The 15182-nt window shown below is 38.7% G+C and overlaps 2 protein-coding genes across 4 annotated transcripts; both read right to left on the minus strand.

Annotated features, from left to right (window-relative positions):
* Positions 1 to 472: 472 nt before the first annotated feature.
* On the minus strand, positions 473 to 11253 carry LOC117730579 (poly(rC)-binding protein 2-like). 3 transcript variants are annotated; one of them, XM_034532367.1, is made up of 14 exons: positions 11073 to 11253; positions 10267 to 10299; positions 9600 to 9722; positions 8660 to 8683; positions 8525 to 8557; positions 8228 to 8344; positions 7997 to 8128; positions 7706 to 7834; positions 6349 to 6423; positions 5658 to 5699; positions 4417 to 4489; positions 3645 to 3697; positions 3235 to 3404; positions 473 to 936 (listed from the first exon to the last, which is right to left on the minus strand). In XM_034532367.1, the coding sequence occupies exons 2-14, from the start codon at positions 10276 to 10278 to the stop codon at positions 900 to 902; spliced, it is 1020 nt and encodes a 339-aa protein (XP_034388258.1). In that variant the 5' UTR covers positions 10279 to 10299; positions 11073 to 11253; the 3' UTR covers positions 473 to 899. The 3 variants fall into 3 exon arrangements, with proteins under 3 accessions (XP_034388258.1, XP_034388257.1, XP_034388259.1); XM_034532366.1 differs by having other exon boundaries at positions 4417 to 4516; positions 11073 to 11238; XM_034532368.1 differs by lacking the exon at positions 10267 to 10299 and having other exon boundaries at positions 4417 to 4516; positions 11073 to 11238.
* A 411-nt stretch (positions 11254 to 11664) lies between these two features.
* prr13 (proline rich 13) lies at positions 11665 to 14763 on the minus strand. The gene is made up of 4 exons (XM_034533794.1): positions 14631 to 14763; positions 13661 to 13728; positions 12987 to 13552; positions 11665 to 12283 (listed from the first exon to the last, which is right to left on the minus strand). Exons 2-4 carry the CDS (start codon positions 13674 to 13676, stop codon positions 12230 to 12232), a joined length of 636 nt encoding a protein of 211 aa, XP_034389685.1. The 5' UTR covers positions 13677 to 13728; positions 14631 to 14763; the 3' UTR covers positions 11665 to 12229.
* Between the last annotated feature and the right edge of the window lie 419 nt (positions 14764 to 15182).

Below are 15182 nucleotides of genomic sequence, written 5' to 3' on the forward strand. Positions count from 1 at the left end.
TCTGAGGACTAGGAGAGGAGAAAAACAGGAATAGTGACATGCGTAGTAATACACATTTGAAATCTGGATAAATTCAATCATGAGTGTTAAAACATTTGTTGTTATAACCAAATATAAATCAGTGACAGTGCATTGTACAGCTAAGTATTCTCAGTGACATGAGTGTAATCAAAGTTACAAGCACTTTAAATTGAAAAAGTGACAAAGGGGGAGAATGATGTGCATATTTAAAGCAAGAGTGTATGGACATAAAATTGCCAACTTTGTGGAACTGGGTAAGAAAAGGGAGGTGTGTGTGTGTGTATGTATGTATGTATGTATATATATATATATATATATATATATATATATATATATATATATATATATATATATATATATATATATATATATATATATATATATATATATATATATATAGGGTTTTCTTACCCAGTAAACCCAAATAAACAGAATAAAAGTCACTCTATTCTCATTTTTGATAATTTTTTTATTTTATCCTTTTTTGTCTTTTTCCTTTTAAAGAAAAGAAATGACTGTACAGAACTAAATCTATATGCCTATTCAGAGTTTTCAAACTCTACTCCTCTGTGATGGTGAAGAAGAAAAAAAAAAGATAGAGGGAAACCATTGAAAAAAAATAAAAAAGTAATAAATCATTAAAACCTCCAACTATACTCAAAATGGGAATTAAAAACCTAATTGTTTGCTTATTTTGACTAAAACCAAAACAAATGAAATAAATAATGAACTCAGCAGATCAAATCAGTGGTGGTTGACATGATTTCAAATGAGGAAGAGGCAGCATAATATATAAACTCTTAAGTTGGATAGTTGCATTGACTGCTTTATGGTGGCCGATGATATAAAAGTGAGATTTAGTGCAGATGCAGTGTCTATCAGTTGGCTGCCAGTCCTGTGGCCTCAGAGGAAAGCCTGGAGAGACAGAGAGAGAGACACCCGGAGACCAGGGAGGGAGAGAGAATAAGGCATGCAATCAGACAGGCAAGATAAATGTCATTTACAGTACATTATTAGAATAAAATGGAAGATAAGGTTCATCAATACATTGATTTGAGAAAATGAATGCGCCGATATATATATATATAAAAAAAAAAAAAGACAACTTAATTTGGCTGCTCCTCTTTTCAATAGCTGTTAAGTCAGTTCTCTTACTTCATGGTTGTGATTTATTAAAGTCGTTTTAACATCTGAGAAATATCCTTACTCACATTCAGAGATAATTAGGATTGATAGTAACCAGTTAACTTAGCATAAAGAACTGGAAACAGGTAGTTAATTATGTCCAAAGATAACATAAATTGACTACAAGCCCCTCTAAAATCTCACATTTAATCTAGTTTGTTTGCACACAAGAACAACACCTCTTCACTGTAAAAGTTGCCAGGCAACTAGCTAAGAATTCAGGAAGTCACTGCCTCTGGCCATGAAATAGTCAGACGCATAACCCAAGTAAAACCCCAATGTGTTCCAATTTATATGTTGCTCTTAATTTAACTTTGGACAGGGCCAGGCTACTTGCTTCCAGTCTTGTGTTCAGCTGGCCATTTGCTACATATTTAACATCAGACATGAGTGATATTTATTTTCCCATCCAACTCAACATAAGATGCAAATAAGTACTCTAGTCAAACTATTCCTTTAAAACTAAGCTTAACTGGGTGGATGTTTCAGTATTTTTCACAAACACAATCATCTAAAGGGTGGTTTGACGCCATTGATACCTGAGGGCAGATTTACTAGGAATTGAAATTACAATTGCTTCTTATATAGGCAAAAAGAAAAGAAAACCATCATGATACACACTCTCCATTACAACAGCCAACAAGTCACTTAAAATTCACTACAAGAAAACTATTCCCATAAATACAATGTGACATCTTAAAGAGAGCCGCTACCTGAGCAGAGCTTACACAAAGGGAAATGCTTCAGGAAAATCAGTGAATGAATTCACTGGCCATGCTAGATTCAAAGTCATTTAAAAATATAATGCACTCAACATGTCATATCCTTAAGAGACAGGCCAAATCAAAACTACAGATACCTATTTTATAAATATGGCAGCAGCCATCTGGCTGGCTGTTTAACACTGTGCATTTGTTTTCTGTAGTAAGCGTGGCATGGCACAGTCAGATACAAAAGCAAGTGCAGGTACAGACAACAGAGCATTGTCAGTACTTTAGTAGAGGACTTATGTTTCCTTTGTTAGTAAGGGGAAAGCCTTCGCCTTTTAGACTTGGAGCTCAGCTCTGGGGCGATTTTGGGCTCAGTGGGTATTGGGTGTGCGGGGTTACTGGCCCCGCTGACAACATGGAGGGCCAGGAGAGGGAGGGGCTTGAGACTGAGGAGACTTGACACACAGGCAGGAGAGCTGGGGTGCAAGGAATCAGTGGAGGAAGAAGAGGAGGAGGAAGAGGAGGGAGGAGGCGGCACTGGAGCCAACAAGGACAGAGGGATGGAGGCTGAGGGGGGCACCACACAGGAGGAAGAGGAGGAGGAGGAAGAAGAGATAGCAGCAGAGGTGGTGGTAGTAGCAGTAGTGGTGGTAGTAGCAGTAGAAGAGGTGGAGGGAGAGCACAGGCTGGTCTGTTCAGGGTTCAAGGAGGAGGAGGGAGGAGGTTTAGAGGACTCTACACTGTAGAAAGAGAGACAAGGAGAGAGGGACAACACAGTCGGGATGGGTCACAGGGCAGGCTGGTGAGCAATGGGTGGGACAGGGGGTAGTGGTAGGAAGGGGGGTGAGGGAGGTGTGTGGTGTGGGGGGGAATCACTCAGGGATGTGATCAAAACAAGACAAAAAGCTTCATTAGAAACAAATGTCAATTTCAAACAAAAACTAAAAATACAAAAACAAAATGACATCTCCACTAATTGATCGATGTGAAGCTAAGCAGAATAAATGAAAACGTAGACTAAGGGAGAATGAGCAACACCAAAGTGATAATTAACAGTAGCCAAAAAATACCATAAACCAAATCTACAATGCGGCAGGTAGGCAGTATATTTGTATATGATATAGGGTACATAAAATTGGATTACTGTAGTATTGTGACGGGAGATGCTAGGCCAAAGAAACATAAGTGTTCCTTTAAAATGTATAGACTACATTTTGAAAAAGTGGACGTAACACAACACAGTCACCGTTTTGATTTTTAACGCGACTGAATGAATCACCAGTTCGGATCTGCCAAAGTACATAACCAATTATCTCACCTGGCATTGATGAGGTACTCCGCCAGACTGATGCTGGCAGGCGAGCCAGTGATGGTGACCTGGCGGTCAGTCGATCCATCAACTGGATTCGCAATCTTGATCTGGGCGCCCGACATTTGCCTGATCTCGTTGATCTTGGCTCCCTGGCGGCCGATGATGCACCCAATAAGCTGTAGAGGAGAAGAATGGACAAGAAAGGAATGCTTAATAGACCCCCCGATTACCCAAATAACACATGCCTCTGGTAAAGTTAACGACTTGGGAGGCAACAAGCTTGAATAAAGCATTCGTTTGACTTTTTGTGGTTTTAATCCCAGTCAAACAGCAGTTACCAATAGACTGCAGAATTGTGGATGAGAAAGAAATGCACCAACTTTAACAGTGATAAAAGCATAATTTGAAGCACTTACATCATTTGGAATGGTCATCTCATGAGAACTGGTTTGAGCAGAAGCATCCATCCCTGAAAATAAAAAATTTAAAAAACCAGACAAAAAAAAAAGATGTGTATAACTTCATCGAATGTCATTAGTAACCGAGAAGGACTAATTCCATATTAATCACATCACTAGAGATGGTGTAGTTTGTATACCGATTACATAAAATTGTATTACATGAAATTAAAGTAATTACATGAAAGTACAATGAAATGGACAAAATATTAGCAACACCTTTAATTAGGTATGTTTGTGTCTGTCTTTTCAATAGCCTGAAATCAATTAACTAGTCAGTTTATTTTTAAGGAAAACACAAAATGACGCAAAAAAAAGACGCGTTTTCCTTTTAGCTCGGCACTCCATTGACTCATTGATCTTTGGCGATGGATTTCCAAGCGCTGTCCATTTAGTGGAGGTGCAGAAATATCTTGCTTTTCATTTTCTGTTGACTTTGCTGAAGTTTATTGCCACATTTTGATCAAGTCATCGTTACAGTTGCGCCGATTGCTTGGCTACCGGTCGTTATAAGACGATATTTGTTCCAAATGGTTTTCAACCAATAAATAGCAGTACAGGTAAGAGCACAATTCTATATGTTTAAGAGGGGTGAACTGTGCCTTTAAGTTAGTCAAAATGTGTTTGAGGATGAAAAACATAATTATTTTGCCTTTGTCCAACAAAGTCTAGCTTTTGGGGTTGACAGCATGTTACATTGAAAGCCTGCGGGCCTTGTTGTGCTGCATACCAGTGAATCCCTGGTTGCTTGGTGCAATGGGGAAGGGGCTCTGCTGCATGGCCAGCTGGTGAAGCTTGGTGAGCTGTGGAGAGATAGCAGCAGAGGAAGACTGTGAGAGTGACAGAGAGGGCCAGGAGAGAAATGGATGAAATGAAAAACACAGGAAGAGGGAAAAACAGAACAAAAACAAAATCAGTCAGTACAGACAGCGACACAAAGAACCTCCGCAGAAAATACTGTGGCGTGTATTTATCTTATCCTTTCACAAAACTCTACTCAGGTGTCTGAAAATCATTGTGTTTTATGGCTTGTCTATGTGGGGTACCCCATAGGTATTCCTCCAAAATGCAGGCTGCATCTCTTGGTAATGAGGTCTTCAGGGTCAAGGCAAAGTCACGCTCAATATGGAGGTGATTTCCTAATCATCACCAATACAAGACCCAAACATGAACTATCCAACAAATCTCAATTTAGCATCACACTTATCCCCACTGAATCTGGAAGGGTTGCGTTAAGGAAGAGATGAAAGGTTTCGGTGTTCAGATTCTAGTTTTAACAAACAAAAACTGCTGTCGCCAGTGACGCACTGATTACATAATCACACTTAGCTTATGTATAAACATGGTAGTGTAAACAGAACATAGCGGTACCAGTCAGATTATTTATTTATCCGACACACACAACCGTATTTTAGCTATTAATCTGACTGGCATGTGTGACTAATAACAAACAGTCTATCACATCTAAAGTTCCTGATAGAACATCTAAAGCTCATTAAAAAGAGAACGAAGGATTAATTTAGCATAGCGACAAATTGGCAGAGCACAACTTAATAATGAAGGGTTAATGAAGGCGGAGGGGGCAAAATATTTATCTGGGACAGACTAATGAATGAGGCACGTTAAACAAGACAGAACAATAAAGGAAAACACAGAAAAGAGTGAGCAGCAGGAACAGATTATTATTCATGGAACATTGGAGAGTCTGAAAACACACAAAATGTCGGTATAATTAACAACTTACTGCCAGTTAAATTATGAAGTACTAACAGTGCTGCTTTCTAAATTATGAAATGTTACAAAATAGGATAATAGTAGGGCAAAAATAAAATTAGAGGCATGTTGAGCTACAGTTATAGGCTGTAAAATGAGGCATGTGTAGGTGAGATGGCGGTTGCACATTTTGAAAAAGGACAGTTGTAATTATGGGTGGGAGTGATGGGGTCATGTAAATATGTCTACTGCACTTACATCTGGCTGTGGAATCGCGTGCTGTCCTTGTACGGCATATGCCTGAAACAAATAAAAACAAAGGTTTCATAAGCTCCACATCTGATTTGGGTCAAGTTACCTCTCCAGAGATATACATCTCTTGAAGACACATCAAAGCTTATTCTGAACTAATATAGTTTAGGAATATCAACACGTCTTATCCAAATTTTCTACATTACAGAGAAAAGATCTTTGAAACTTTATAGAGGAATTAAGGAAAGTTTTTACAAAAAGGTATTTCGTATGATTAAAGACGGTGTAATATTTGAGCAAAAAGCATGTTTTTTCAAACCAACAATGAGAAAACGACCGCCACACTTTAACATTAAAAACAAACAATGAGATGGTCCTATAACAAACTGTCTCTAGGGAAAATATGTTATGGTCATCAGATTACTAAAGCCATCTCGTCAAACTTCGAAAAAAAAGCTTTGGTTGAAACAGTTTTCCAAACTTAAATACCCTGCAGTTACTCATAACTATTGTGGTCTTACCCAATCACACATGTCAAAACTGGAATTATCATTAAAGATGTTTCTGAGCCTTTCATCGAACATCATTATTTCCAAGTATAGAATATTCTGCATTAATATGCATCCCACACGGATATAAGCCAAAATCACACTGAAAACATGAGGAATAAAAAGCGGTTAACTTGTGTTGCATGTACCTGTCCTCCTGCGAAGATGACAGGGGATCCTGAAGGCTTGGGTCGGTAGGGAATAGTGACCCCCTTAGGGGGAGACTGCAGAGGAAACAAAGAAGGTGGATGTGTTATTACATTGCTATACATGTAATCATACAATTGTAGCAAGATCTACTGTAGAAGTGTTTTAAATATTACAAATGTAGTTGACCAGTGCTTGTGCATATCAGCATGAGTGAAATCGTTAAAAGGCCACAGCTCTATACTAGGAATGTCTCGATTTAGTTTTGGGTTTTGTCTGACCCAATCATAACCACTTTGAGTGTCTGCCAATACGAAATTTGAATCTGAGGTTTATATTTTGCTACGGGATAGAGCTGCATTTCACTTTAAAAAAGCATTTGTTTTTGCCACGAATGAAGAGTGTAGTGGCAGACTGGAAGCCGAGAGAGAGAAAAAGGTATTGCATGCAATAAAAAGGTCCCACAGTTGGAATCAAACCGGGGACGTTGCAGTTTCGTGACATGCGCAGTTAAAGACATGACAAAAAATGTTTTGGGATTCAACGGAATATTAGTTTAGAGAGCATTTTTCCCTTCCCGATACCTAAACTTGCATATGTGCTAATACCAACTACTGTTTCAATACCAATGTGTGTTAAAAACAAAAAAGTTAAACAGGTCCTAATGTGGGCACTTTTAGATAACATTTGAACACATCATGATTCATTATAACTGAATAGAGCTTGAACTCATGTTACTCAATGCAACCTCCATACGTTAGCTGCATTATTTAGTTAAGGAGGACTGTCCTGGCTACTAACTACCAAAGTTAACTAGCTCTCCTGTCAAATTAAACCATATTTGTTGTTCACAATGTTGCACTGACAGGGGAAAATTAGGGTGCACAAGTGTTTAACCACAGGTGTGTAGTACTGCAGTTGGCACATGTGCAGTACCAATCAGGCAGGATGTATGATAAACACATGATGAAGTGATATTCTGTAGGTGCATAGACTCACATTCGCCCTGATCCAACATTTTAGGCTATATGGCTTCATTTCCAATACTGCTATAAGTACAACTATAAAATTAGTGAAGCTATCTAAATAAATATGACAGCTCATTAGCTTTGGATTTTGAATATATAGCCAACAATATAGTCATCCTTCAATGGTTACTATAATATTTTGAATAATGCCCTGTAGTGATTTAACAATAAGTGTACCGTTTTAATCCTGGGGATCGGATCAAAATATCTCTGGTACAAACTTAAAGCACAGCAGCCAAAACCCCAGCAATCACATAATTTCACATAATTAATTAAAAAAGGTCAACAGCTGCCACTTAATTTGCTTCAGAGCTTTCATGAGTCGACTTACCTCAAGCATGACCACACAGATCTGCTTCACACACTCAATTATCGACTGGGGGGTACCAGCAATGGTGATTGCTCGCTCTGTGGAGTTGGGGAGCATGTCGCCTGCCACTTGTACCTGAGCACCAGTTGACTGGAACACACAAACGGAGTAAAATGAGATGAGAATTCAAGACCTAATGTGTATCAGTGGTTTATGTACTAAATTCCACAGGTAGAAAAGTGACGAGACAGCTAGTGCTGAAAGGATTCGGGCTTGCATGGTTTTGTATTTAATTCTCTTCTCGATGCATACTTCTCGAATTTCTTTGATCTTGCAGCCACCTTTCCCGATGAGGGAGCCACACTGGCTGGCAGGCACCACAATGCGTAGGGTCACTGGGGGCTTGCTGGTTGCTGTGCTGTTTGTCATTGAGCTGCTTATGTCCTAAAAGAAATGCATAAAGACAAAAGGTCAATCTAGTTTGTGTTGTGGCTGGTTGCTGCTGACCAGTGAATTCATAAGTCAGCATAAATTGTGACCTACCTCTTCAAGCTTTTCAATGATCATGGAGAATGCTTTAAAGATGGCGGTGGTTGGACCTGCCAAAGTAATTATCCTCTCTGGACAATTGCCCTCAGAGATGTTGATGCGAGCCCCGCTCTACAGGCCGAGAGAGAAGCAAAGAATTAAAAGAAGAAATTTGGAAGAACTTCCCACAGTAAGGACAAATCTGTGGCTGCTTATAGTAAAAAAATAAAAGCCGGCCTCTCAGTAATTGCAACATTATATGCGTTTGTACTTTACCATTACTATAATAAATAAAAGAGAAAAAGACCTCACCTCTTCTCTCATCTTCTTCACAGATTCACCTTTCTATTAGTGGAGAATCAAAAAGTCAGACTCATCACTTAAAAACACAGATCTTCAAACAATGATAGACACTCAAAATATCAGTTATATTAAATAGCAGCGTACCTTTCCAATTATACTTCCGACTTCCTAAATAGGAAGAGATAACGTTTCATTAATCATCTTTTTACAAAAGTCATTGTTTACTACTCGAGTTGGACATGTCTAACCTCTTTAGCTACAAATTGGATGGTTTATCAGGTAACGAAAAAAAACTCCCAACACTTGAACAAGAACAGTTTTCACTGTAAACACTAAAACAACCTCATTAATAATCAAGTACCTGGCTCTCTAGCACCTGCAGTTTTTTTCCTGTCTAAATTCACAGACTCAAGATGCTGTTGTTGGCCACTGAGATCCAGCATGCAGTAAGCACACAGTATTTGTAGGCTGCTAATGCCTAGCTAGTGCTGGGGGCCATATTTGGGATGCTGAGCTAGCAGAGCTTTTAGAGGATCATTTTTATTTGGATGCATCACAGTGTGGTTTGTCAGATTTTGAACAGCCACTTTTTGCCATTTGAAACCCAGACACAACAAGTGTGTGGCTATGCTGCTGTGAAGGCCAGATTGATTTGTGACAACGACCAATGCCACGTCATGCCTCCTAGTTGTACATTTTTACCAAGTGTCCGATGATAATACCATGTAATCTTTCAAGGTGCTCAGTGATCATGCAGAGAGGGATGCAGGGGAGGGTGACCTGAGAGGGTTCTAAATTTAACTAAAATGGGTCCATTATTTCTGAAATAACAAGATAGCAAAGAGGACCAAACTCAAGCAAAGTGAGTCCAACTATTTGATGAGGCAAACAAGGGCAATGTAAAAACACAAACAGAGTAACTTGCCAAAACACCACTCCACTTTTCTTAGTCATATAGGATCCCGTCACCTTACTCAACATATCAATTTTCCTGCCCTTTATACATCCTTGAGGAGCTTAATTTCCATGTATATAATATCATAGACTATTAGTGTCGACACATGCAGCTTATGGGTGACCTCACCTTGCCATGCATGAGCAGCCTAATGGTAAGGGTGACATTGAGCCCTCCTTCAATCACACCGGAGTCCATAACTGCAACCTGGGCGTCAGTACAGAACTGGGGTCTTTGGTCACCGAGATGGCTCTAAAAGGACATAGCAGAAGAGAAATGATACACCAAGGATGAGGATGTCATGGGACTGCAACTCAGTAAAGAGAATAGAAAAAAAAACACAGCATGGATGTAGTTTAGGTTTAACAAAAGACAGACATGTGGTGTGCTTTTTATTCAATGTATAACAAGTGGCCTGCTAACACTGATTTACATGTGGCAAATACAAAATCTCTCTTTAGAGTAAAATTACAGGAACAATCCCACCTACAGTGAGTTAGAAGTACACTAGTGTTTACATTCTAGCACTAGACAATACACAAATATTTGACCTATTTAGATTTCACAATGCTTAGGAATTGCATTTAGATCTGAAAGACATCTGTCCTCAGCTGCATATAGGTTTTGCGTTACTATATGGCCACATGTTTAAATGGCAGCATACATAAAGTATATAAAAGGCCCGTTCATAGTTTAGCAGTTACCTTATTTTGTTCAAACATTCAGTTAAATCACACCAAACCATGTAACATACTTTAGCTAAACGTGTAATGTTGCAAATATATGATGGTAATACCTGGTTTTCCATTAGACAAATGTCTTGATGAACCTATTCAAAAGAGAACATGATAAAACCGTGTCACAGCTCATGCTAACGTTATTGATTATGAAAAATGATGATGAATCCTAAGGAATAGCTTTGACAACAACACGGCGCTAGTTTGGTGCATTTATTTTCAAACACCTGACCCAAGTTATCCGACTCCAAACAAGAAAACCAGCATTGAATCCATGCTAACTGAAAGACATAGCGATAAATCAAGCTTATCAACACATGTACGGGCTATTACTCCCCAATTATCGGCCGCACATTTCCTAGAATACATACAAATGTATGTGCAAAACGAAATGTGGACATTTAAATGCGTACTTTGCGCGCGTGGGTCAGTTCAAAGTAAGACCATTAACTATTCACGCTTTTTGTAAGTCTGTTAGCCGCTTAGCACGTTGGTCGCTCACCGTGCCGGAAAAATGAATGGAGCATGCGCTACTTAGCTAAGCTAGCTAGTTAGCTTAATTAGTCAACGTTATTAACAGCCGACCGAATATCGACAGCTTTCACAGCCGTGTATGTTAGTCCTGGTTTGATAAAACCCAGGCGGCACACAGTAGACTGCCGTGTTTTAAAGCCACATTGAAATCAAACTTCTCGCTCAGCAAAGCTAGAGACTGCGTGCTCATCATCGTGCGGCCTGTTAGCATGCTGGACGACAAGCCGCTAGCTGCTGGGCGCGTTTTCTTTCCGCTACTTCTGATCATAACAAATCATATATATATATATATATATATACAAAAAACACCATATATCAGAATACAACTCACCTGATTAGTGTGCTGGTAAGAGATCGGGGGGAGGGTTGGGGTTGTAAGGGTAGAAGGGGAGAGGAGAGGTTCGGGAGGGTAGAAACCCGGGGGAGAGTTGAGAAAGGACTCGGGGAAGAGGGAAGAGTGATGTGAGATCGAGCTCCACTCCTTTACACAAAGACAACACAATTATAACCTCTGAACTTTTGCCTTTCACCCAAACCGAACCCCCCATCCTGAGTTTTGGTTTGACCCACAGATGCCCAAAAATCTCGTCTATAAAAATAAGTTATAGTTGCAGACTTGTTTTGGGACGTTATGCAACAACATGAAAGTAAAATGATAGAATTTCATTAAAAAAGTTTTACGCGAATAATAAACATTGTTCTATTTGTTTGAACTGTCACAACAGGGAGCCCTGTTGTTCAAAATAACTGATGGCCCACGTGTTTTTTTATGTATTAAAAAAGTAATTAACAAATAGGTGAATGATTTACGGATGTTTCTAATATGTTCATATTAACAAACTTCAATAATATACTTAATAATCGGCACACTGGTGGGCGTAAAGTGTATTGCAACTCAAATATTCACCTTCCTGGCAAGAACCAATTGTGTTAGTCTTTTTATTTATTTCTTAAATGTTTAATTTAAGACCCTCTATATGTAATAAGAATTAATGCAAATACAAAGCAATGCTGAATAATGCAGTCATGTGTAGCAGTGAACACAATTTAGCATAAAGTTGGCCTAAATAAAGACACTCAATATCTGTAGCATTCTTCATCTCAAGGTTAAAAAGCAAAATATACATATTTTCTTTTACTAAATCACAATATTAGATATTCTCATAAATCAATGCTGCAGCCCCTCTTCAAATAATTTCAATAGGTTTGGACACTAATGTACTTGAAGGTGAACATTTTTCAAAAACACAACAAACTGCAGACATGATGGAATGCAAACAGCAAAATGCTGTGAAAATGTTTACAGCACCGTATGCATGCATTTCTAGCGAGATATGATAGAAACGTTTTTTCTACCTTTATTTAATTTAATTTTCAATTCTTATGTCCGGTTTAAAGTGATAAGTATGACTTTAGTGTGTTTATTTTTATTAGTAAGGTTGCACTTTTGTAATGCAACATTTCTGAAAAAGCCTGGTGGCCTTCGTCTCAGTCACTGCTGCTGCTGCTGCTGCTGCTGCTGCTGCTACTGCTGCTGGAGGACTGTGAAGAAAAAGAGAAATAGTTTATATTATACACATTAATGTAGTTTAAAACACAAACAGCAATTGTTGAAGAAGCATTTTCAAGATGTTGGCAAATTGAACCTGTGATGGGCATTTTAAAAGTATTTTCTAACAATTAATTGAATATTTAACAAACTTGTCCACAGATTAAACAACAATAAAATGAATCTGCAGTTGCAGATTATTTACCACACATTTTGTAGAGAACATATAGCTTTACTTTCCATAATTATAATTGAGTGTTTTGTCTGTGCTCATACAAGCCAGCAACATATCTTATTTATTTATTTTTAGCTTTTAGGATGTTTTAATTATGTGAAGTGTCTTTGAGTATTATGAAAAGCGCTATATAAATTAAATGCATTATTATTATTATTATTATTATTATTATTAACATCTTTCATAATACAATCTAGTGACTAGTGGTTATTGTTTGTTTTGTGTGCCATGACAATCTTAATGATAATTTATCTATATTCCTCTTTAAGTACCAAACCATATCTCTGCCGCTGTGCTGCACTTTGCACTTGAGTTATGAGTGCATTTATATTTATGTTTGCAACACATGAAGTTGGATTGAGGGGCGTAGGCAGGTTAATGTTTCATCTTGTTATTTAGTATCAGCATACATTTCACCTTACATTTAAAACAACGTGGCGTATCTTTAAACCGTATCTCACCTTGCCATGTTTGTTTCCCTTGTGCGCTTTCATCTTTTTCACCTTTTTCATCTTTTTGTGGGCTTTATGTCCAACCAACCCCATTCCTATTCCAGCCAATCCTCCGGCGCATGCACCAGCCATGGGATTTAACCCTCCATGATGATGATCTTTGTGGTGCCCTTTGTGGCCCTTGTGGTCTTTATGGCCCTTGTAGTCTTTATGGCCTTTTTGGTGACACCCTTTTGGAGAGTGTGGGTATGGACCTGGGTGAGCACCGGCAGAAGGGACTAGTGGATATCCACCTGGAGCCATAGGATAAGGATGAGGTCCCGAAGCACTATAAGGCATGGCCCCTGGAGGAACATGTGGTCCCATGGCTGGGTTCATGCCAGTGGGGTATTGCCCAGCAGGGTATTGCCCAGAGGGGTGTTGTCCAGCGGGGTATTGCCCCGCCGGGTATTGCCCAGCCGGGTATTGCCCATGTGGAGGTTGGGGGAAGAGTCCTGATGGAGGTGCAACATGATATGCAGGGTTGTAGCCAGGAGGGTAGGCAGGGTTTGGTTGGCCAATTGGAGGGGCAGGACCTGATAAAGATAAAAACACACATAGACACATTATTTTTCCGAGCACCTAGATCAAAAGGCTTAAGACGAAATAATGATATGCTGGTTATGTATAATATGATATCCCACCTTGATTTGGCCACATGGTTAGGATTTTTGACTTGACAAGTCAAACACTTCAGGGCTCAATCAAACTCCTAAGGAACAATGAGAAAGTAAATCCAATGAATATTCGATTATGTAAAATTACATTACAAGCAAAAAGCAACTATTATTGCAAGTGAAACTACATTATCATATCATTTAGTATAGGTGTTGATTCAATCCAAATCAAATAAGTCTCCACAAATTCTTTACGAAACAATGTAGTTTCTGATCTGAGATGATATAATTTGTATCTGTCACCACATCTGGTTGATAGATCTGCTTTCCATGCTGTATACATTTTTTTTAAAGCAACTCAAAATATTTAAATCAGTTTGAAAGTGTTTCCAATACCGTATGTGCACATGGATGTACATATTCTATACTTAGTGTAATGTACTTCTGTACTGTATCTTACAGTATCACTTGCCAAGCAGAAACCCTCGTATTTCTTGTTTTGTTCTACAAAGAGTTCAAATCGAGCAGCAAACACCTGATGGATTTTCAACATAAATATTGTAAGTCAATCAGCTGATGAATTTTCAACTTTTCTATTGTGCCATGCGTTTTAGATTTCCTGGAAATGGGAAAACTAAAGCAGTCAATACAAGTCACGCGATGAACGTTACCTTCATGGGAGCTGAGTTTTGTTTGAAAACTTTATTACAACAACTAACAAAATACTTGAGCAATAAACTATACCCGGTGTACAGATGATGTCATTATTTTTCAGACACATTACATTATTAACCCATCAACAACTCATGCCGTGTAAAACATTGGCCAGTGTGGTCTTATTAATGCCTCGACAACTACGTTAGACTTTCTTCATTTAACTCAAGATTACATGTGTGACATGACATAAATTATAATGCTCTTCCTGAACCGATTTCTGTAGTTTCTGGTTGTTTTCTTCTATACATGCTATTTATAATCAAGAATGTCATGGATTTACCTTGGAAACTTTCTTCACGTCTGGTATCTCAGTTTATCAGAAATCTTGTTCCCTGTTTGTCTTCCGCATTGAGCTGCACGGAGGCAGGAATACAAATGCACCAGGAAGCCACGCCCATTGTTATTTACGTCACGGCAAAGAAAAAAAGAGGTTGATCTACGTGTTTCTGTGATACAAAAGATACCTGATTATAGTGTCCTCCCATTGTGAGTGATATATTCCATAGGGAGGAGGGAGGAGCCAGACTTGGGTTTGGTCATGACACACACGTATGCACACGCGCACACACACACACACCACAGCAGCTACATACAACACAGGGCTTTCTACAGCTATAACAAGTTTAATTTGAACGAATCCGATTGTAAAAAAACCAAAACAAAGATATTGACATATGACATATATGACATAACTCTCCCTGTGGCTCATCTCCCCAACCAAAGAAATCAATGTGCAACTTGTTTTTTACAAGTAGCCTACCAACAGACTTTTGACAGCAGGTATTTTGACATGTCATGGCAGGAAAACCAAGCTGCAATAAATAACAACAAT

Source organism: Cyclopterus lumpus, chromosome 5 (genome assembly GCF_009769545.1).
Source record: "Cyclopterus lumpus isolate fCycLum1 chromosome 5, fCycLum1.pri, whole genome shotgun sequence".
Classification (NCBI taxonomy): domain Eukaryota; kingdom Metazoa; phylum Chordata; class Actinopteri; order Perciformes; family Cyclopteridae; genus Cyclopterus; species Cyclopterus lumpus.